This window comes from Mauremys reevesii, linkage group 20, assembly GCF_016161935.1.
Source record: "Mauremys reevesii isolate NIE-2019 linkage group 20, ASM1616193v1, whole genome shotgun sequence".
NCBI lineage: Eukaryota > Metazoa > Chordata > Testudines > Geoemydidae > Mauremys > Mauremys reevesii.
The window spans coordinates 8902935-8926822 of NC_052642.1; the positions used below are offsets into that span (position 1 = coordinate 8902935).

A 23888-nucleotide genomic window follows, 5' to 3' on the forward strand; every position below is an offset into this window, starting at 1 on the left:
ATGACAGTGCTGTCTTTGGGCAGGCTACACTTGCGGATGTAGAGCGCTGTGAGTTAAACCCGCCTTCAGAGAGCGCAGTAGGGAAAGCACTGCAGTCTGTCAACACTGACAACTGCTTGCGCACTAGTGTGGCCACATTTGCAGCATTTGCAGTGGCATTGGGAGTGATGCATTATGGGCAGCTATCCCAGCATGCATGTCACTGCAATGTGATTTTCAGATGGGGGGGTGGAGTGTGACAGGAGTGTGTTGTGTGTATGTGGGGGGAGAGAGCATGTCAGCATGTTGTCTTGTAAGTTCAGACAGCAGCAGACTGCCCCCCTGCCCCTCTCTCTCACACAGCATTCCACGGTAACGGCTTGCACGCCGGCTGTCAGAAACGGGGAGCTTTGAACGGGCATTTCCGCACTCCTACAGGAGTTGAAAACAATGACAAGAGTGGCCACTTGACTTAAGGGGATTATGGGACGTTTCCAGAGGCCGACCAGAGCGCAGTAACGCAACACCTCGTTCACACTGATGCTCGGGCATTGTAGCCAAGGCGCAGCAAACGTTATTCCTCTCGCCGAGGTGGAAACCAGCAGTGCTGTAGCCGTGGAGTCAGAGCGCTCTATGTGCCTTGTCAGTGTGGACAGGTAGTGAGCTAGTGCGCCCGGGGCTCCTTTATTGCGCTGTAACTCGCAAGTGTAGCCAAGCCCTTTGTCTCATCTGTTTAGGCTGGGGCTCTTTGAGTCAGGGACTGTCTCTTCCTATGTGTGTAAACGGCAGCTAGCAGGCTGGGGCCCTGAACTCAATTGGGGCTTCTAGATGCTATTTGTAATACGAATAATAACGATTGTGACTAATTGTGTAGCTATTAATTCCTGGTACTGACTTGCTGACCAAGGAGAAATAACTTGCTGGCACTGATTTGTTTAGGGGCAAAAGACAATTTTTGCAGCACTATTTCAGTGTAGAAACAAGCTCTGGCAATAGGTGTATTTAGTGTGGCTTGAGTCTCTTTCCTCCCCGCCCAATGAACACGAACTGAAGTGGTTGAGTGAGAGCCAGCTGAGACGAGTGTCAAATTGTGTGCTGATTTCTTCATCAGCCAAAGGGGGTTGTCCGGCACAGCAACGGATGTCGGGTTTAGTGATTCAGATGGTGACAGGAAACCAGAGACCTGCTTACAGTCCCCAAGAGGAACCTGTTCCAGTATTGCTGGTTGCTTCCGTGAGGGGAGATAGAGGAGAATGGGGAAGCAGCAAAGAACTGGCTGATGCTACAGGTGAGATGGGTTGGGAAGGGGGTTTGGCTGGGAGTGGGTTGGTCCTGCTCCAGAGTCCACTGGAGTCGATGGGAGTCTTCCCCTTGACTTCAATGAGCTTTGGATTGGGCCCTAATTCAGCAATGATTTGGGGAAGGCACTTGGAGCTTTGGCTTATCCCTGTCAAGAAGGACTGCAGCTGGGCTGCTGTCCCTCTGTTGTGTGTGGCTCCTTGTGGTGAGGGTACTGGTGGAATGTCCATCAGCTAATTTATGTGCCCCACCCTGCGAAGAAGGTACCAAAATATATTTCCCCCCAGCAGCATTTTACTTACACAAAGAGCCTGCTCCAAAAGCCATTAGACTCCTACCGGCTCCTTCCACTGTGTTTGGGTCAGACCGTAAAAGTGGCTTCACATCCCCTCCCAATCTTCCTGCTGATTGATCCTGGCTGTTTATTTTTATTTTGCCCTTTATATTACACCTTTATAATATAAAATCTGCAGTGAGCCCTAGGTTTTGCGGGGTCCTGTGTATAAGTTATATGCTAGGCTTATCTAGCTGCCCTCTCCTGCAGTCGGACCGTAGCTTTCTGCGTACGACTCCTGACTTCAGGGCTCCAGCTGGCTGCCATATTTTCCCTCCAGAAGTCCAGCCCTATGAAAAGTCTGAGCTGTAATTACACTATCTCGGGTTTCCTCCTGTTTTATGGCTTGTGTGTGTTTGAATTTTCCCGCTTACAGATGCCTTGAAATATCTAGCAGTTCTGGTTAGAAAAAAATAAAACCTTCTTTGTGCCAAGTTGTTCTTAAGATCAGGACAGGGGTAAAATGTTCTTGAGATCTAGGTTATTGAGCTATGCCCCAGGGAGGTTAGCAAAATCTGGGATAATTAGAGAATTTTGTGACACATTCTCTGTCTCAGAAAAGTTAATAAAAGTATTTTATTCCATATACACGCTTATATTGCCATTCCGAACAGCGAGTCCCTCCCAGGAGCTGTGGTGATGACTAACCATGCAGCATGGCTTCAGTGTCGCCTGTGTCTTGACAAGTAATGGGTACTTATCAGATATTTTCTTATGTAAGTGTGCAATCTCCAGTGCAAAAGTTGATAGACTTTTCCTTAGCATCTTCTGAGGCTGTCAAAGCACTTTACAAGATGCTAAGGAATTAACTAGTTGATAACTGGAGGCTCTTTGTCATTCTATTTTATTTCACCTGCTATCTGATTCCTTCTTTAACTCTTTCTATGCAGCTTCTGCATTTATTCTAGCTCTCTCCTTTGCTATGTCATTTTATCCTTGCTTGGACCATTCCACGACTCTGACATCCACAATTATGTACAGTGCTGGATTCCTTTTGAGGAAATTGTTCTAATTCTTTGAAACCACTTTGCAAACACTTACTACCAGCGCAGTGCTTACGCCCACCAACTTCAGTGGGGTTAAACAGCAAACACTTCTCAGCAATCAGTTGCTTTCAGGATCAGGCCCCTTAGCCTTGATCCAGCAGTGGGATGTAAGTGAGCAGAGGATGGCTCCCCATTGACTTTCATGGGGCATCGTGATGGTCCCAGGATTCACCTGCACGTTGCAGGATTGTGGCCTTGACATTGTAAGTCGGAGATGAAGAGCCATTGTCTCCTCTTTGTTTTGACTAGCTCTGAATTCAATCCTGATGCTCAAAACATAAGATTAACAGAATGTAAAACTAGAAGGGATCATTGTGATAATCTGGTTTGACCTTCTGTATCACACAGGCCCTAGGACTTCCTTGATTAATTCCTGCTTGCACTAGAGCGTATTTTTTAGAAAAGCAGCCCATCTTGATTTTAAAGTTTCCAGTGATAGAGAATTCGTCACAACCCTCGGTCAGTTGCTACAGTGAATAATTACCTCACTGTTACAAAGTTTCCCCTTTTTTCCTTTTTGTCTAGCTTCACCTTTCAGCCGTTGGATCTTGTTTATACCTTTGTCTGCTAGATTGGGGACACAAAGCGTCATAGGAATTCAGGCAGGATGTTTTCCTCTATTTCTACAAAGTTTACAATTTCAGGCTTTTGTGCAAAATAAACTTTGTAGGATGAGCTAAGGTGTATGGATATACAGGGCCGTATAGGCACTAAACTGTTGTGTTTAACCTGAATTGATTACATATAGACAGAGAGAGAGAGAACTACAGTGGGCATATGTAACATACACCCAAATGGAACGCAATGTGTCAGGAGCAGGTTATTTATTTAGATCCTTTGATATACGTGTAGATTCAGGCAACTCTTTTTCCAGGCGGAGGTAGCGTGGGTGGATTGGGGTGTGTGTGGTTGCCTACTTAAAAACATAAAACAAAACAGCAAATCACATGATTGTCATGCAATCCATCAGAATCAGTTAGATAAAAATCTGTGTGAAAGTCATAATTTACCAATTCAAATGTTTATAGAATCATAAAAATGGAGAGTTGGAAGGGACTATTTATCTTTATTGTTCCATCTACAGCTAACAAGCATCCACTCCTCTCTTGGCACAAAATACAAATGTTGTGTCTACTTGAACATCTGTCCAGGGCTATCTGGAAAACACGTGAGCAAAATGCAGCTCTAGTTTAAGTGGCTGCAACTCCTTCGGTTTCCATTTGGGAACTGAGCTGACTTTAGTCTGTTTTCCTTCACAGTGTTGCTGTTTGTGTCACGGTAGTGCCCAGAGGGGTCAGTCAGGATTGGGGCCCCGTTGTGTCAGGTGCTGCACAAATACACATGAAGGCCTTATCTTTGCTGCTGAGACTTTCCCCAAAACTCAAACTGATTTTAAAACTGGTTGGAACTGGTGTGGACAAAGTTCTGGCAGCCCGATTGCTTTCTGTAACTGGTTTTGAAGGCTTAACTATAAACGGGTTATAAAAACAGTTGCAGTCGCTGGAGCCTGGCCTATACTAGGGCTTTGACAGTTTTTAAAATCAGTTCAAATTCCTGGGGAAATAGCATAGATGAGGGCAAAAGGGAAGGGTCTTTCTCTGGGACTATTAGAAGCTACTGAGTTGGCGTGAGGACTGCATCCGTTTAGCAAGTATTTGTCTATGCTACAGGCTGCTGCCAGCATAGTTGTCAGTCAAGGCTGATCCACGACCAACAGAGCGGTCGCCAGAAGTCCCAGGCATAGACTGTTACACCAGCAAATCAGTTAGACCAGCTTTTACCAGTGCAGTGTATTTCTCTCAGGGGGCAGGGAGAGGGGTGATTTTTACTATATCAGTACAAAGTGCAGTTATGCTGGCATAGCTGCATCCACCCAAGGAGTGCTTTGCCATGGTAGTATACCAGAACTCCTGTACCAGTAAAGTGTGCCTCGTGTTAGACGTAGCCTTAGTATGCATGCTATCATTCCTGGAGGGAAGCTTTTCAATCAGCCAACCATTTGATTTTTTTACTCCAGCAAATCACCAAACCATCTTAGTTCTTCACATTTTATTTAAAAGCAGTGTGGGTTATACAAGTGGCTACTCCTTTCATAACCATAATCTAAAATGGTAAGAGGGGGAAAGGGTGGATGACCCTCTACTTACACCGGCCTCTCAGGCAGAAGCACGTGTTTTATAGGTGAGATTTATAAACTCCCTCAGGTATCAATTTCAGCCCTTATCTTGCAATCAGGACAAATATGGTGCCTTCACAGAGCCCTGCTGGCTTCACTATAATGATTTCTAGGGTTGCCAATTTTGGTTGAACATATTCCTGGAATTTTCATCACCTGACACAGTCTTTAATTAAAGATTAATCTTTACTTCCTGGAGACTGCAGGACAATCCTGGAGGGTTGGCAACCCAAATGATTTCACGGTTCTCTGCTTGGACCTAACTATAGGATCAGGTTGTAATGTCCAACTGCTGAGACGCCTTTAACCAGAGCAGTCCAGATCACAGGACCTAGCTGGTATAGACTGAAGGACACTTGAAAACTTCCCTATTTCATCTCCATTAAAATGAGCATCTTTGTTTGTGCAGAACACCCCTTTATTTGAAAAAAAGAGAGTCCCCAGGCTGCTGTAGGTGCATGCCCTGCTCTGAAATGTATGTGTAATCCTCACAGGGGTGATATGGACTGGAAAATACTAGTAGTGTATCCACCCTACTACTTGCTGTTCTGGATGGAATAAGCATTTATGATAAGACATTCTTCCAGGAACTATCATGCAGTGTGTGATTCACAGACGGTTGCTTACTCTTCTTCAGCCTCTTACAATGTTTAAATCTAAGCATTAGAGCACAGTGACTATTAATGGCTCCAGCTACCTCATACTTACAGAGGTCTCCTTGTTTGTGTGAGGACAGGTGACAGATCAAAGAGAAGCTTGAGAAACTTTAAAATGGGCTAAACCTGCAGAGCTCTCTCAGACTTACTCCTAGAGAAGGAGCTGAGCCGCCCCCAAAGTACAGGGAATCCTGTTTTCTATCCACACTCGAATTTTGCAAATGGCCCTCATCTTCTAAATGACCCCACCCCAGAACCCTCTCTGCTCTGAAATCCCCTGAACTGTGGTGTGCCGGACACCCTGACAAAAACGTGGCAGCTGGAGCATGTTTCCCAAAGACAGCCGGAGAAGGAAGAGTTCAGCCTTTCAGAAAGACATCCCGTTGGTTCATTTTCCTCAAACGCCGAGCAAATGTTACCGGCCTCACTCTGCCAGGTCGTCAATCCTTTTGTCAACTTCTTCCATTAGATCTTTAAAGAGAGAGAGGCTTGTGTGTTTCGGCCTCTCTGCACTCTGGGACTAACGCGCTACAGACAGACGGACAGTCATCATACGCACTTGCTTCCTCATGATCACGTTCCCAGCAGCTCATGTGATGTCTGCTTGACATGGAGATTCCAAGAGTCAGACTACCCCTTCCATCCTTGCACAGTCATGAACCTGGTGTTGCTGCAGGCAATCCTGTGGGCTTTTATAATGCATTTATCTGGGCTGAGGACTTTTTTTTTTCTGATTTGGGGTGTTTTGTTAGTTTTTAGACCAATTCCACCCCTATTTGAGGAGTGCAAATTGTCTGTATCTGGGCTTGGATTGAATTATAACGGAATGTAGCATCGCCGGACTGTTGGGGCTCAGCTTTCTAGGAGGATTTTATGTCCACAAACAGTTTCTGACACTGCAAAAGTGGGAAATTTCAGGGATTCAGGGAGAGGGTCTTGTAAGAAAAAGCTGTTCTCAACATTGTGTTGTGGTGGAATCCCTGAGTTTTGACAGCAATAGCCTGTCTGGGAGATCAATTTTGCCGCCTTGTAACCTTGCTAAATACCAAAAATCTCTTTAGAGCAAGGGCTTGATCCTGTACCACTTGATGCCAGTGGGAGGTTTCCCCCCTTTGAATCAGTAGGACCAGGGCCTAGAAGTTTCATTGCATTCTGTAGGCCTCATTGATGATCACATCTTATGCTTCTATAGTAACTCGCATCCTGAAGCACTTCACAGGCGAAGTACCTGTAGCACCAGAGCAATGCAGCCACCTCTGGGGTGGCCGATGGCAGTCTGTACAACACAGAGGAATAAGCTAGAAATGACATGGGTGCACACACAAGTGAAGGGAATTGAATGCAAGGTGTCTGTGGCTGGGAGTATAAAGAAGGGGGAGTCCTCAGGGCTTCGGCAGAGCGCAGTTGATGGCTCACAGTAGCTGTTTCCTCACAAGGCCTGTTTCCTGCACAAACCTCATCAAGAGACACTGGGCTATGGGTTCCCGTGGAAGGAGAAGACGATGTACTGCGAGGACAACAGTGTTCGCATGGGTTCCGTGGTGGGAGCGCTCTCCTCCTGCAGTTCCTCTTACAGCCAGCTAATGCAGTTACTGATTTAAAATCCTGTTCCTGAGACACCCCAACCCCCACTCCTTCCTGCGGGAGCAAATGCTGGCCTAGCCAAAGGACTGTCACAGCCCTTTGAGCCTAAATAGCTCCCTGCCCGCTGTAGGGAGCAGAGATTTTAACTGCGCCACGTAGAACCTTTATTTAAAAAAAATTAAAACTCTACCATAATTGCCTGAATGGCTGCAGTCTGCAACATGGAATATTTTGGACCACACATGGAGAAAACTGAGGGACATATTTTTCTCTGCCTGTCTGAGTGCATATAGATAAATACAGAATGTGAGAAGAGTATTCCAATGCAGCGTCGGACTAATGGTCGAATTAGTCCAGGATCCTCTCTGGCCAGTGCCATTGGGCTACTCGTGTTTTTATAAGAGTCAGTAAATGTTTAAGTTCTTTGCTGATGAGCAGCCGGAGTGCTTAGCAGCTCCCAGTTCTAAGCGTGAGCTATGATTCTGAAACGAGAAGTTTCTTCCTAAGCCTGGGGAGCTGGTGATTTGCTTACGCCCTGAAGAAGGAGGGTTTATATCCCTGACTTGGTTTTTACCCTAACTTTGGGTATTGTTTAGGAGAACTTCCAGAAAGTCACCAGCTCCAGCCATGACTTGCAGTCCTAGAGGAAAAAGCTTGTCTCTCTCACCAAGAGAAGTTGGTTCAATAAAAGGGATTACTTTGCCCACCTTGTCAATCCTAGGAAAAGGGATTGCAGGAAGCTATCCTCCCTTGTGCGTATGTGTGCGTAGGACAGAGATGTACAAAGAGCAAGGGCCTGACCATACCCCGGAAGGCAGCTGTGGCTTCCTGGTTTCCACACACTGCGGCCATAGAATCGTTCCAGTACCCATGCAAATGTCACAAGGTTCTCTACGAAGGCAGAAAGAACTGATAAGGTGGAGAGAGGGATGTGGAAACAGTCAGTGAAAGATGCTTTTGTAGTGAATTCAGGGAGCTTTAATCCAATCCTAGATGAGCCAAGAGGATTCCAAACTGATGTGGATTAATATTGTCATCTGTAATGACATGCTGGCCTTAAAGTCATTGTGAACATGCTTGGAAAGTCAGATGGCTTTGCCAGGACCTGTGTGCTGAATGCAGACTGTCTGCCGATAAACTCTGCTCTAATGGGAAGAGGTTACTAGTAATCCTTGCACACCTGCTGCAGCTCCTACTGTTCTTTCTGACATCTGGGTGCTGCTGGCAGAGGGAAAGTATCATCGTCTCCAGGTGATCATCGGCCTGAAGTACTGGACAGTCCTTTCCTTAACTTCACCCAAGGTTGGGTTCCCATGAGAGCATGGATGGCCCAGTGGCAGAGTCCTATCTTATGGAGCCAGGTGACTTGGGCTCAATTCTTTCTTTGCTGCAGCCTCCCTGTCTGATGTTAGGTCTTCAGTTAATCTTTCTGTGCCTCAGTTCCCCATCTGTACAGCGGGGAATAGTAGCACTGCCCTGCCCCACAGAGGGGGTTGTGAGGATACATTAAAGATTGTGCAGTGCTTGGATGCTGTGGTAATGGGGCCATCTTGGGTGCGTTTTTTCCAGCCGTCACCTGTGCAAAATGGCTGCACAAGGATACCAGTGGTGAGATTGGAGAACTCTGATTTGGTAGCACTTTACACCTGCTTCACAGAGGTCAAGGCAGGGGAGATCAGGCCTTCTGTTTTCTCTAGTCCCGGGTAATGATATGTAACACTTCACATTTTTACGGCTGAAATCCAAGCAAAAGAAAATCCATGCGGAATAGTGAGAAATATTTGTTGTTGTCGAGGCGCTTTGTTAAGGGGTTGGAGGAGCAGTGGAGGCCCCATGGTTTGAACCATTTAAATGCAGACAAAATATTGGAGAATATAGCGCAGAGAACAATCTTGAATTAACAGGGGGAAGGACTGGATGGCCTAATGTGTAGGTCTGTCATGCTAGGAAACCCTACCTGCCCTCTATCGTAGTCTCTTCTGGATGTTTTTTAATTAATACAATTATTGGGGGGGGGCAGTGTGGCTTAGTGGATTGGGAGTTGCCTTGGGAGTCAGGAAACCTAGATTCTCTTCCTGGCTTTGTCACTGACCTCCCAGGTGATCTTGGGCCAGTCACTTTCCCACCCTGTGCCTCAGTTTCCCCATCTGTAAAATGGGGATAATGATTATTTTGAATGACTTGAGGTAGCACCACTGTGTGCTAGATACTTCCCAAATGCTTGAGGAGAGTCCCTGCTCTGAGGACCTCACAATCTAACCACAAAGATCAGGGAAAGGTGAATAAGAAAAAGCAACTTCTATACAATTTACTGATGACACTTTGACCCCCTTTGAAAAGCACTTTTGGCTCTGTGGGTGAAGGGAGGGAAGTATTTTGCTCTTGTGTGAAAGACTTGTCGAGCAGGCATGAAATAGGTCTTGTTTGTGCTTAAACCCTTCCAGCCACAGACGTGCGTGTGGCTGACGCTGCTGTCAAGCGCTGACAGTTCGGTTAACGTTTTTCTCCTCTGCTGCGTGTGTTTCAGGCCGCACCTCAGCGGAGCAATGAGCCAAGCGGAGCTGCTCTGGGCTGCGGCCTCACTGATGGTGCTGGGGGCCCTTGTGAGCCTGTGTGTGAAGTGTCAGCGTTCTGGTAAGACTTTCTCCCCCAGCCTTGAATCAGGGGCATCTTCAGCATGAGGAAATCCTGCATTGCTCAGTCTGCTCGCCTATGCCAGACAGCTACGTATCTCCCTGCAGTCCCAGTGTGGGCATGGTGCCTGCTCTCCCACTCAGGAGTTAACTGTAATGCGTGGTTCGCCTGAGCATAAAGGTTTTGCTGCCATTCAGTATTGCAGAGATGATCCCCCCACCCCAGAATCAAGCTGAGCCCGATGTCCCAAAGCAGGTGCCTGGGTTCGCGTTTCTCTCCTGGGCATGCGCAGGAGGGCTAGATCTAGGCATTAAGTGTCTGCCACCCGCACTCTGTGCAGCGTGAGCTCCTGCTGCCAATTCTCTGATACACAAAGTCCTTGAGGGAGTCACTTGCCCCGACCCCGCCATGTGCATAGCAAGTACTGCTTTTCGCATGCCACTCCTGCTACTGAAATGATGGGTGGCAGGAAGCTGGTGCTTGCAGGCAGTGCCCACCTGTGTGGCTTGCAGCAGTCTTCCCCCTTCCCCTAGTGCAATCCCCTACACAGAGCTAGGGGTCTGTAGAGCTGGAATGGAGTAGGGAGGAAGATGGATGGTGGGGATCTGCCTGGACCCCTCCAGAGTCTAACCCCTGCCGTACGTAACCAGGGAAAGTTAATACAGCCTGTGTGTGGGCTTGCGACTTTTACTCATCCATGCTGTGGAAGCTTTTAGGGGTGGTTGATAGGGCCTTCAGGAGTTGTGCTGTCTAGGGGCCGGTGGGGACAGAGGCAAGGAACCACTGATCAAGGGGCTGTAATCTCTGGCTTCTTACACGGAGAGAGCCAGCAGGAGAGTCCGGGGTTCCCTCTCCATCCCAGTCAGTGCAGCTGACTGCAGGATGTAGAAGGAAAAGCTTCAAAGCCTTGAGGATGGGGAGAAATCCAAAAAGCATTTCCTTGTGGCTGGTTCACCAGGAAAGCAAGACACTCAAGACGTCTTATTTTGAAATTGAGACGTTCTGTGTGTGCATGGGACCCCGATGACAGGCTCACAGTCCTGCAGTAAATCAAGGGAGCCTTGCCAAGCATACTTGCTCTGTCGCTGAACGGGCCTTATGCAAAAGAATTCAACCACTGCAGCTCAATAGTCACAAGCAGCCAGGACCTGCCTCTGTCTCTGTTCTCCTCCAGCAAAGGATCTATATCTGGCTGACATTTCATTGGTGGTGGTTGGTCAGTGGAGCTTAGCTCAGCAATAAAGTTTACACTGAGATTAAAACTTTCCCTTCGTAGCCAACTCCCCCTCTGGCAGGAGCTGTGGACTCGATGTGCTTTGCCATCTCTGACCTTTACAACTCTGCGATTCGTTCATCATTTGCCTTCTAATGCGGGGAGGGCGCACGCATCCCCGAAGTGGCCCAGAGCCCTCGCATTCAGTATCACATCTCCCACCTGAATCTCTGTTCTGCCGCTTCATCTCTCAGTTCAGCACCTGTGCGCAATGGGGCAAATCCACCTCCAAGACCATGGAGATTCTCCGGGGATGCGTTTCACCCATTGTCTTGCGGTGGTGCGGAGCCATAAAGGATCTCCCCAGGCTGGTTTGACTAGGAGATGTTGGTAATTAACTAGCTTAGTGCCAGAGTGGGCTCCTGCTACAGGGTAATCATAGGTGGGTTTTGGCCGTGCTTTGGTTGTGTTTTGCAGCAGCTGAATAGTTGCACTGATTTGGCCCAGAGTGTCATTCCAAGAGGTCGCAGACAGGAGGCGCTCTATGCTAAGCATGGTGCCAATGGTTTCAAAGCAAAGTCTGGCAATACTGATCTTTCTTCTGCTACTGGCATCCACCTGTCTGGACATTGTGATCATTTAGGACAATGGGATACGGGGACCCTCACCTCCCACCTGAAGGTCAGAGCTTGTATACCTACCTGTTGTCTGAGATGAGATGAGATCGAATGACTCCTTAAAGGAAACCCTGGGTCAAATTCATCCTTTGTGGAATTCCACTCAGTTCATTGGATTTGTACAAAGGATGAGTTTGACCCCATGCTCTAGAGAGAGAAAAACCCAATGCAGCGGTGGTACTAATCTTGGAGAAGTGGCCCTTGCCCAGCTTACGGCTGATCCTGTGAGAGGAAGGGTGGTCTTTCAATTCCTGCTGGTGCACAGACTTCCTGTGTGACCTTGGGCATGGCACTTAAGGACAGGTTGTTAACATTATTTATGTGCTTAAAGATGCAGAGAGGTGCCTAGTGGGATTTTCGAAAGCACCTAACTCCCATTGGTTTCAAGGGGAGTTAAGTGCCGAAGTTCTTTTGAAAATTCCACTGGGAGCCTAAATACTTTCAAAATCTGGCACTTAGTCTCTCTGGGCCTCAGTTCGCTGGCTGTAAAATGGGGATAATAGCACTGCCTGATCTACAGGAGTGTGGGAGGGACAGTAAAGGAAAGGTGGTGAGGTGCTCAGACCCATCAGTAATGAGGGCCAGCAGAATACCTAAGAAGTGAGGTGTTCAGCATCTGCTGCAAGATGCCGAGTAGCCTCACCTCTTATGCAAGTCATCAGGAATGGAGACTGCTCAGCTCCACAAAGGAGCAGACCCTTGGAGCATGCCACTGACAGTAATGCTCTAAGGTTTGCTAATGAGCCGCTTGCTGGGCACAGACTTGCATGGCTGGGCTGAACTGCGTTCCAGGCTGTTGGACCAGAGATTAATTTGACTGATCCTGGTTCCGATCCTCCAGATGTTGTTAAAACTTCCCTCAGTTGGCCAATGAGACATCCGCTTTAGTCCAGCGCTCTTTCCTGGTCCTGGCTGCAGGTTTGATGGAGGCACTAGTTGAAATTCTTTCAGAGCTGCTGTTCTCCAGTTCCTTTTTGTGTCTAAATTCTTGTTAGCTCATGTTGTCAAGTGTTTTGTCTTCTTTCTGCACTTGAATTCCTAAGTCACCCATTTTGATGATCTTCTTCCAGCTACTAAACGGGAAAAGAAGCTATGCAAGCAGAGGAAACTGTAAGTTACCCTTTACTCTCACATTTTTTTCCAAGAGGTCCTCATAGGGAGGAGATTAGAGCCCACACAGCAGCTAGGATCAGAGCTCTATGCATCCCAGATCTGCACATATTAGGAAATCTGGAGGTGAAAAATAGCTGCCTCAGAGTATTAATGATAGTCCACAATCCCATAGTGCCCAAGAACATAGAATGGATCAGAGAGACAGGTAAGCTGTGTAGTGCCCTTAGAAAGAATAACATGAAATTAAATGACAAGCTATGACCTTGGGCCTGAATGATGTATCGATTGGCTTTAAGAAGAGTTTTGGATGAGAGAGGTTAGAGGAGCAAATTAGTATGTTGCAAAATGGTGCCACCACATAGATCTATACTAGGATTAAAGTAGATGAACAACTTTATTAGGTACAAAAGCCTGTATTTAAACAATAATGTGTGCTTGCTAATAGGAACATACGCTAGCATTGAACTACCAGACCTACAATGTCAGCTAAGTAAGGAAACATGAGTTTTCTCTCTCTCTCACATACACACACCCTTGTTTCCTTCAGTAACAGACAAACCACAAGTCAGAAGATTAGAGAAAAAAGAAAAATCATGGCTTTTAACCTCTTCCTGCCTTTGGCAGCATAGCTAACCTGCTGCAAAGGGCTCTGGAAGGGCCCAAGGATGCGCCATATTGTGTGCTGCCGCCCTGCTGCTCCATTTAAAAATGACCAAGTGAGAGGATTTTGGTGTGATGTTTGGCAATCGATGGAAGAGCTACCGCAGGGCTCTATCCCTCTGAATCCCGTCTAGGGTTAGAGAGATGTCCTGGTTTGCTGAAATTAAACCAAGAGCCTGGATGTATTCCTGGTCCAGTGAAGTCAGTAGCTAAACAACCGCTGACTTGAGAGGGGTCAAGATTTCACGTTCCATTTCTATAGCTGTTTTTGTGGTTGTTGTTGCTTTTTTTGCAACCCCAGTGAAACACCCACACAGTCACAAGGAATCTAAACAGGGACGTTGTTTGAAAACACCCCTGAGCACCACCACACTGTCAGCTGTAGGAACAGGGCTGATCAGAATGAAGAGAAATGGAGTGATTTGCTGTCTGTGTTAGAGTAATAGCTGCGCTACTGGGAGATAGAGGGAGAGATTTTCGCAGGGACAAAGGGGAGTTGGGGGCCCTGCCCCACTGAAAGTCAGAGAGTTGAAGGCCAGAAGGGACCACCACATCATCTCGTCTGAGCTCCTGTCTATCACAGGCCACCAACAGCCACCAGCATCCACACACCAAACCCAACAACTGAAATGAGACTGAAGTGTTACAGCCCACAAGAGACTTAACCATTATGTGTCACAGGGAGAATAGGAGGGGCACCAGTGCCTGAGGCCCCCACAATGGCAGGGAAATGAATAAGTGAAGTATACCCAGATTATCATGGCAAGTGACCCACACCCATACACAGCGGAGGAAGGTCAAAACCCCCAAGGTCACTGCCAATCTGATGTGGGGGAAAATCCTGCCCAGCTCCACGTAGGGTGATCAGCTAGACCAGGGGTCGGCAACCTTTCAGAAGTGGGGTGCCGAGTCTTCATTTATTCACTCTAATTTAAGGTTTTGCGCACCGGTAATACATTTTAATCTTTTTAGAAGGTCTCTTTCTATAAGGCTATAATATATAACTAAACTATTGTTGTATGTAAAGTAAATAAGGTATTAAAAAGGTTTAAGAAGCTTAATTTAAAATTAAATTAAAATGCAGAGCCCTCGGGACCGGTGGCCAGGACCCGGGCAGTGTGAGTGCCACTGAAAATCAACTCGCGTGCCGCCTTTGGCACCCGTGCTATAGGTTGCCTACCCCTGAGCTAGACCCTGTGCACGTGAGCAAGAACCAGCCAGCCAAGCACCTGAGAGAGGGAATGCTCGGTGCCACCTCAAAGCCCTGTCCCTCTCTGTCCAACATCCCATCTCCAGCCACGACCAGCCCTGATGCTTCAGAGGAAGGAGACCAACCCTCTTCCGAAGACATTGGGTCGGGGGCTGGGGAAGTAAATGGGAGCTGAGTGCTCAAATCCCATTAGGGCTTTGAAAACATCCCTCAATGTATGTACCCGCAGTAACAGATACTCTTTAGTGTTACAGCTCCACTGTATTCCCTTCCTTTTGGTATGTCACCTTCTTTTTTAAAATATTACCACAGCAAAATGCATGGTCAACAGCTCTCTTTTACCTTTATTAAAAAAAAGAGTAAAAAACATGATGCTTGCCTTCCGAAAAGACTGAATAGACCCAAGGTATGTGAGAGGTTAAACTTTCCTTCTGGGCTTTGTGGACCTGTCTCTAGAACCTTTTGAATTCTATTGCAAGTCTGCACTTACTTTTTGTTGAAATGCTTCCAACATGGGATGAAAAGAGTCAAAATCATCATTGTTTTCTGGACCAGGATTATCTCTTCATCACACATAGCTTTGCCCCCATCCTTCGGTCCCCTCCCCAGCTCCTGTTGTGTGTTTAAGGGTCATTGGCAATGCTCCCATTGACGTCAAAGACCAGACCTATAAAGAGGCTGAAAATAGAGCTGGGTGACATTTTTTGACTAATAGTTCGTTTGTTGAAAATGCAGTTTTGGTCGACCCGAAAATATTCGTGAAGTGACATGATATCACCAAATAGTTTTGGCCAAAAAATATGTTTGGGACCTAGGCTCCATTCATAACACAGCCAGAGTAGAGGGGGGAGGGAGAGGAGGAGGAGAAGATGATGGTAGTGGTGCCTCCCTAATACCTATCGTCCTGTGGCTAAGACATTCACTAGAGAGTGCCCTAGTCATTGGACCGTAGGGTATTCTGGGTCGGGTCTTTCTCATTCTCTCCTGTTGAAGCTGTTCCACTTTGTATAAAAAACGTGACTAGTCACCGGGCCAGAGAGAGAGAGTGAGAACGACTCTATAGCCCAGAGAACTGAAAAGCCAGTTATTTGCCCAGCTCTAGCTGCAATTCAAACAACTTCTCTCCCCCCCTCCAAGAAATATTAACATTTAACGTGATCACGGAAGCCCCTTTCTTTGGATTTCAGTTGTAACAGCCTTCGTGCTGACGTGCTGTGCAATATAAGCCTCATCTTTCCTTAGGCTCCACTTTCATGCCCTTAGTGGCTTCTGCCTCCATCTTATGCTTTGTGACTTTAACAATGCACCTCCCCGCCACCCCCATTGCATGTCTTTTCCTTTAGTACATATTGCATTAGCCAGAACTTTCCCTGTATTTTCAGGCATGGAAACCAGCCGGCGTTTGAGGTGATACGATCCTATTCAAGTGAGTATACTTTTTTACAAAGCTCTATAGGTATCTGGAAGAATCTTGTGTATTGGAGCATGAGTCTTTGCTGCTTTTACAGATCCAGACTAACACGGCTACCCTTCTGATACTTGGAAGAATCTTGTAGTTATTAAGTACTGAGAAAGTTTTCCAGGCTGCAGTTTTTGCAAGGATACCAATTTGTGTCTTTTTTTTTCATGACAGTGTCCTGCAGTGCAGAGAATTAAATTCCTGTCTCAAAGAATAATACATTACAATTGGGAAAGTGTGGAAGGCCTAACTGACAGAACTAGAAGGCTGAGATTTTCAAAGTAGACTTAGGTGCCCACTTGGTATTTGGGTACCTAATTCCCCTAAGCTCCTTTAAAATCCCAGCCTAAATATTTAGTGTCACATAGAATCTGCATCATGAAATGTAACAACATATTGGCTTAGGCTACAGGGTCCCTGCTCTTCTGAGCAGAAGCTTAAACTGCCCCTGAAAATGACAGAGAGGGGGGAAACACTTGAACCCAAATTGATACAAATGACTCATATATCCTTGCCCTGTCACTGCTTCCTGCGGCACATTTGGTTACAAGCTGACCTTTTGATTTCATCCTAAACTGAGCTGCTGATTGGGTCGGTATTAAAGGTCATCGTAAACAAAGAAGGTGCCGGAAGCTAAGCTTGCCGAGCCCCTGGCTTCCCGCTGCTGTCGATCTAAGTACTTCAGTCATCCTGAGTGCAGTAATATCACAGCACCGAACAAAGGCACCATCACTTGGGCCCTTGTTCCTTTGAGTCACCTCAAGGGGACTTTCATTTTGAGCTTTTCTTTCCTCTCCGGCTGCCCCTTCTTTCTTTTTCCCCTTCATTTGTCTTTCTTTACATTTTCTATTTTCTCCTTTTTTTAATTTTAATGCTTTCCCCCTCTTCTCTTCATTTCTCTTCCTATGCCATCTTCTGCTGCTACCTCCCCTCCCCTGCTGTTTCGGTTTGAGTTTTGGGAAAGCTAATCTGCAAGAAAGAAGTGTTATGCCTGGCTCTGAAAGGAGCAAGATTTGTGCAAATGAGTTACATGGTCTTGAGCTGACTATTGAGAAAACTCTGTCTTCGGGTTCTTGAGGCTGTTTTCTAGCAACTGAGGACCACGGATCTCTAGGGAGAGTGTTGTCACACCGAGAGAGGGGAACGTTTCTTGGGTAACATGAGCCAATCCAATGGAGTGCATAGGACGGAGACCTTGGAATGTGACTGGTGTTCTAATGGCCACTATTAAAACAAGCAGAGCACTATGGGATTGTACTGCTGAGGAGATGGGCCCGCTGCATTTTGAACCAATTGCATTTCGAAGCTAGATACGGTGAATTGTAGTAATCCAGCCTAGAGAGCATCATGGCCAAGTCCGTGTTGGACAGGATGTGGTGCAGTCTTCTGGCCAGCTGCAGCTGGAAGATAACATCTTTTGCAGTGGTTGTCATTAGAGTATCTAGGAGCAATGAGGAGTCCAGAAGGGTGTAGAGGCTGCGAAGTGACATGAGGATCTGAGCAGCAAGGCGCCTGCCACAGAGCGAGACACTACGGTGGGAGTTGGATTTTCAAAGCTTTTCCTTCTCTCTGCCTACAATGTCTCTGTCTTGCTGCCTTAAGCAACTGTTTTACATCCAGGTGCTGACCTCTGATAGCTGAAAGATGGTGCTGCTAGCTCAGAATGTAAATGAAACAGATCTGGGTGTCACCCATGTATTGCTGGCATTTGACTTGATGTCTCAGTTTTCGCCAGCAGCGAGGTGCTGTGACTGTCTGGGATGGGGGAAAACATGACGGAGTGCTCTGGTGGCAGAAGAGCAGTTGTCCAACAGTACTGTCTGGGAACAGCCTGGAATGAATGGATTTGGGTCATCACAGCAGATGGCCATTGACTCCTCCAATATCTTTAAAATGGGACAATGCTAAGTCATGATCAACAGCAACAAATGCTGTGGAGAGCTCCGGTAATAGGAGCTGTGGGTATCCTGCCTCTGATGATCCATCGGTCCAAGGAGTGCTGTTTCTGTTGTACAATGGGATGTATTCCCAGCCGCAGAAGGATTAAACCAGCATAGAGAGAGTCCAGCGGCTATAGTACCTGCCTGGGATTTGGGAGACCTGGATTCAGTTCCCTCTTCTGCCACAAATTCCCTATATGAGCTAGGGCAAGTTGCTTAGTATTTATGTGCCTCAGTTTCCCCATCTGTATTATGTGGGGATAATAGCAATTTTCAGCCTCACTTGACTACTACAGTGAGGGGGGCCAGAGAAGTCCCTAATACAGATAGCTAGAACGGGGAAGAGGTTTTTATGGTGTGGAGAGAAATTAATTAATTTAAAGATGAACAAAAGTGGGTTGCAGCAACTTGCATTTAATAATACTTTGCCTTTCTGCAACCCTTCATCCCTGGAGGAGAGTGAGAATTATTAAGCAGTGATGGGCCAAACAATCTAAGAAATCTTTATTTTAACAACATCTAGGACAATGACAGATGCAACCAAACCTCAGGAGAAGTTGCTATTGGAGCATCTAGGACAGTGGTTCTCAAACCTCTGTAGTGGTGACCCCTTTCACACAGCAAGTCTGAGTGCGATCCCCCCCTTATAAATTAAAAACATTTAACACTATTATAAATGATGGCGGTGAAGCAGGGTTTGGGGTGGAGGCTGACAGCTTGTGACCCCCCCCCGCAGCTCATAACCTCATGACTCCCAGTTTGAGTACCTCTGATCTAGGAGAACCCATTGCTATAGTTTTTAGGGAGTGGAAGTCTATAAAAAAGAACTGCTAGCAGCTTGGGGATGGAAACTCATGCAAATTTGGATAAAATGTCAGATAACTTGCAGGGGGACTAGGGACCAGCCTAACTATTAGGACTGGAGCTTTATCTAACACATATTTTTTTTCAGTGGCCTGTTCCTGTTGCTTGTAGACACAATAGGTTTCTATAGTCATTTCCTTCCCTGGCCCACACTATGTTTTTTAGGAAGGTAATTGAAAAAGTTCTGGATTTCGTAGTCTGCAAATATCTGGAAATCCTTTGCATTTGACTGCTCTGTGCTCAGTTTGAAAACGTATCTCCTGCTGCCATAACCTTGAACATCTGATTTTATTTTCCACGCCAGTTGCAATGACAAGACAAGATCAAATTAAATTGCCAGACAACATCCCAGTAACAAGGTAGGTGACAAAGTAAGATACAGTATTTCAGCCAAAGTTTGGACCCACTGGGTCCACCCAAACTTTAAGAAAATTGAGGATTTGGGTCCACATCTGGATCTGAGCTATCTGGCTTGGCCTGTATTTAATTTACTGCTTATCCTTTCATAATGTTCTAAATCCTCTTGATATCTGCGTTCCAACTGCTTTTATAGCATCCACTAGCATGAATCCTTAAAACCAAGCCAGGGAAATGAACTGTACTGGTGGGTGAAAGGCAAGTAGTGCAGGAGGTCTTTCATTTTAACCATTTTGACATTGTGAAGCCCAAGCAAACTGATATGGAAAATATATGGCAGAATATTATGGCTCGAATATATATTTGTTTATCCAAATCCCATCCCAGGTACCCCAATTCCCATTTCTTAGTCCTCAAAATGTCTCCTGTTGCACAGCAACAACCAGGAAAAGCTCTGTGAAGCATGAGGATTGTTCAGCCCATTGGTTGCGGACCATTGTAATATCCAATATTTACTATGGTGTGTTTAGAACTGGGATTTTAGCTGCTTTCCAGTGTGAATGGCTTGTATTCCAGGTATAGACCTATACCGCGGGAGAAAGAGCATTTGCCAGAATCTGTTACATTAATACATTTCTCTCTTTCAGGAAAAGCAGTGAGCGACTGCAGGCCACAGGTATTGATGGTAGGTATTTATACAAAAGTATCCATTTCTTTACACCTTTTGTTATCTGCCCTGGGTGGGTTGTTACTCCAATACAAAGTTAGTACGTGGGAATATTACAAATCTTTGCCTGTTTATATTGTCAAATGGAACATATATGGTAAGAGATCCCTGACTGCTATATACGCCTACAAAGCTCACAGAAACTAAGCCTGGGAGAGGATGTTCCATTCTCATTTATGGTCATCCATTATGAATTCTGAATGGTGCATTATGGGGACAGGGGTTACCTTGGAAGTAAGTTAGCTAACACTACAACCTACTTCTACAATAATACCTAATGCACAAACATTTGTAGAACTATACAGACAAACACAACGAACCTTCATGACGCCCCGTGTAACTTGTTACCCTTTGCATGATGGAATTTTGCCTACATTCTCTATCCATTTTTATCCTGTTTAAACCCTTTACCTATGTGTCTTTCTCTCCAGCACCTCTCTCAGTCCCTTTGAAAACTCTATTTTTAGTTCTCCTCTTCTCTTTTCCTTTGAGACTAAGACCAACCTCCTGAGTCTTTCCACAACTTTGCAGATTCTTCAGACCTGGTCTCTGTTGCCCTACGCCGCGCTCTCCCCGAAGCAGTGGCCGTCTTGCTGGGGTGCGGTAGCCAGCTCTGCACACACTATTCCAGCTTTAATTTTCAGAGTGCCCATTGCTGGAGCATGTGGGCAGGTGACCTGGATTTGCAAAGAAGCGGAGCACCTGCATCTCCCAGTAATTTAAACTGAAGTTTTGGGTGCTCAATGCTTCTGAGAATCGGGCCCTAAATGTAGTATTAAGTGAAATCCCTCTTCCCCACAATATTCAGTACAAACAGCTACCATCCCTGTCCTGCTGTGATACAATATTCTACCTAGTCACTGGTGAACAAGGAGTTAATCCCAGCTCAGTTTTACCCTCTCCTCTTGCTTAGCTAAGGGCTAGAGAAGGGGCTGCTTGTGAGAATGTGATGGGGAAAATGCCCTTTTGAAGATCAGGCTTCTCATCCAATGGCCCTAAGACTGGGTTAAATTGCAATCTGGGGAGTTTTTACTATTGACTTTCTGCTTATATTCATTTATTATCCTCCCTTCCCTTGCTACAAACCCTGTTCCTTTGGGGGAAAGATCTTGCTGATTCCAACCGCTTAAACATCCCAATAATAATAGATAACTCAGTGATGGACCATAGCTTTCCCTAAAACATGTGTCTTGCACCCCACCCTGGTTTGATCTGCAAACCTGGGCTCTGTTCGAAATACCAGAGAGGAGGGAGTTTTCACATCTTTGGCCCCCTGTATAGCTAGGGATTGTTCTCCAAAGCACCTTGCCTGCCAGGGAGACAGAGTCCCTAAGGGTTCTGTCCAAGTTTTCGAGCACCTTTCTAGGTAGTATGTGAGGGCCTCACAAATATTTAATGAATGTCTCCCCAGACCCCGTACTGCAGTCTGTCTGTCTGTTGTTATGCTTGCTTTACAGAAGGGGAACTGGGACACCAAGATTAAGTGGCTCCCTCAAGCTCACAGAGGAAGTCTGTGGCTGAGCTGAGAATTGAAACGAGCTGTCCTGAGTCTCAGACCTGGACCACAGCACCACCCTCTCTGTCCAGGGGTGGAGTTTAGCAAGTGTCTTCTAGAGTGTCTTGGATTCTAGTCTCTGCTACTATAGCTTGCTACCTGGTGTTTCTGTTTTTTCTACAGTGCTGCACTGAGCTGATGGTGTTGGTGATTCTTCCCCTCTCACCCCCAAATCTATTTCCTCATTCGTGACCTTAGTGGCTCTTCCTGTTAGAGCATTTTCTGCAGATTGGTCCCTTGTGCCACAATTCATTATTTTCCCCTTTCTTTTTATACTGAGCTCTATTTCATAGAATATCAGGGTTGGAAGGGACCTCAGGAGGTCATCTAGTCCAACCTCCTGCTCAAAGCAGGACCAATCCCCAGACAGATTTTTGCCCCACATCCCTAAATGGCCCCCTCAAGGATTGAACTCACAACCCTGGGTTTAGCAGGCCAATGCTCCAACCACTGAGCTATCCCTCCCCCCTGTGTTTCACATCTGGTGGCTCAATCATCTCTGAATCGGATTTCGTAGCCCCTGTAATTGCTAGCTAGCAAATCATGGCTAACATACAATGTCAACATGTGCTCTCTTCTAGGTGACAGTGCTGAGCCCAGATACCAAAATTTCATGAGAGGTAAACGTTACGACTGCAACATAATTCAATTAGGCTAAGAACACAGCGGACAAAATTCAGCCTCAGTATAAGTAACTCCCATTGAAGTCAATAGAACTTGCACCCACTTATGCTAGGACTGGATCTACTCCTCTATTTAAAATAATAGTGGGAAAATGAAAAGCTGTGATCCCTGCTTTAATGTATGTGGGTGTTTCTGCATATTAGATGGAAGGTCACCAGCCTTTGGAAGCAACATCACATTTTTGTTCCTGTCTCTTCTCTGAGTGGAGAATCTCTTAGTATACGGGCTGGCTTCCCCTGGAGTTTCTAATCACACCCTGTCTGTATTCAGCTGTGTCAGGATATTTCTTAGGCTAAAAGATGTTCCCCAGCTGTAAAATGGAGGTCAGAATGCTGCCTTTCTCCTATTTAGATTCTAAGAGAGGCAGGGACGGTCTCTTAGTAGCATCCATAGCACAACAAGGTTCTAATCTCAGTTGGGGCCTCTGGATGGGACCGTAATACAAATAATTAATAATAATAATAGAGGTAGCAGGAAGAAGGCATCTCCTGCCATCCGAATTCCCTTCATTAGTATTTTATTCTTTAATGCGTAGGAATATAGTAATTATTCTGGTCTTGAGGTCTCCAGTAGCACAGCTCTGTAAAGGACATTTTATCTTTGGAGGAAGATAGGGGTGATCGGGGCACTAGCCCATTGTGATGCAATGACAGAGCGAAGCGACCATCACAAAGGCCACAGATGATGTTAAAGCCCAAATAATGGCATTGCTCAGTCTGTTTTTTATAGAGGAGCTCGTCAAATCCTTTTGTTTAACTATTCATGCCCCTTGACCAGGCCTCATTGTCCTTTAGGACAGCGGCGGTCAGCCTTTCCAGACTACCGTACCCCTTTCAGGGGTTTGATTGGTCTTGCGTACCCCAAGTTTCACCTCACTTAAAAACCACTCGCTTACAAAATCAGACATAAAAATACAGAAGTGTCACAGTGCACTAGTACTGAAAACTTGCGGACGTTTTCCTTTTTACCGTATAATTATAAAATAAATCAATTGGAATATAAATATTGTACGTACATTTTCCGTGTATACTACATAGAGCCGTATAAACAAGTCATTGTCTGTATGAAATTTTAGTTTGTACTGACTTCGCTTGTGCTTTTTCTGTAGCCTGTTGTAAAACTAGGCAAATATCTAGATGAGTTGATGTACCCCCTTGAACACCTCTGCATACCCCCAGGGGTACGCGTACCTCTGGTTGAGAACTGCTGCTTTAGGATAACTTAGACTATATGCTAAATTACTCTTTATCTAAAACAAAGCCCCTTAAATTCTCTCCCTGGGCCCTTACGATCCGTCTACACTGAATAAAACTCCCATGGCTGGCCCGCGTCAGCGGCCTCGGGCTGGTGGGACTCGGGATGCGGAGCTATAAAATTGCTGTGTAGATGTTCAAGCTTGGGCTGGGATCCTCCTCCCTCGCAGGGTCTTAGAGCCGAGGCTTCAGCCCAAGTTTTACAGCTCTGCAGCCTGAGCCCCACGAGCCCAAGGCAGCTGACGAGGATCAGCTGCGGGTGTTTTATTTCCATGTAGACATACCCATAGGGTCCAGTCCTGATCCCATGGAAGTCAGTGGCAAAACTTGCATTAAATTCATGTTTAGTTCAGCGGTGTCAGGCTGGATGCGGCTTGCTCAATATTTTGAGCCTGCTCACATGCCTCTCTTGAGGTGTCTGAGCTGCAGGCTCGCAAGTGACATGGCTGATGCCTTTTGGTCAGTGCA

At 46.1% G+C, this 23888-nt stretch overlaps 1 protein-coding gene across 1 annotated transcript in view; it reads left to right on the forward strand.

Annotated features, from left to right (window-relative positions):
• Positions 1-1205: 1205 nt before the first annotated feature.
• LAT2 (linker for activation of T cells family member 2) overlaps positions 1206-23888 on the forward strand; it is a 32687-nt gene continuing 10004 nt past the window's right edge. Inside the window, exons 1-7 of the mRNA XM_039507293.1 lie at positions 1206-1267; positions 9602-9708; positions 12669-12708; positions 15964-16007; positions 19149-19203; positions 19849-19886; positions 22065-22103. Coding sequence (XP_039363227.1) covers positions 9621-9708; positions 12669-12708; positions 15964-16007; positions 19149-19203; positions 19849-19886; positions 22065-22103 — 304 coding nt within the window. The 5' untranslated portion in view covers positions 1206-1267; positions 9602-9620. The remainder of the gene's footprint in view (positions 1268-9601; positions 9709-12668; positions 12709-15963; positions 16008-19148; positions 19204-19848; positions 19887-22064; positions 22104-23888) is intronic.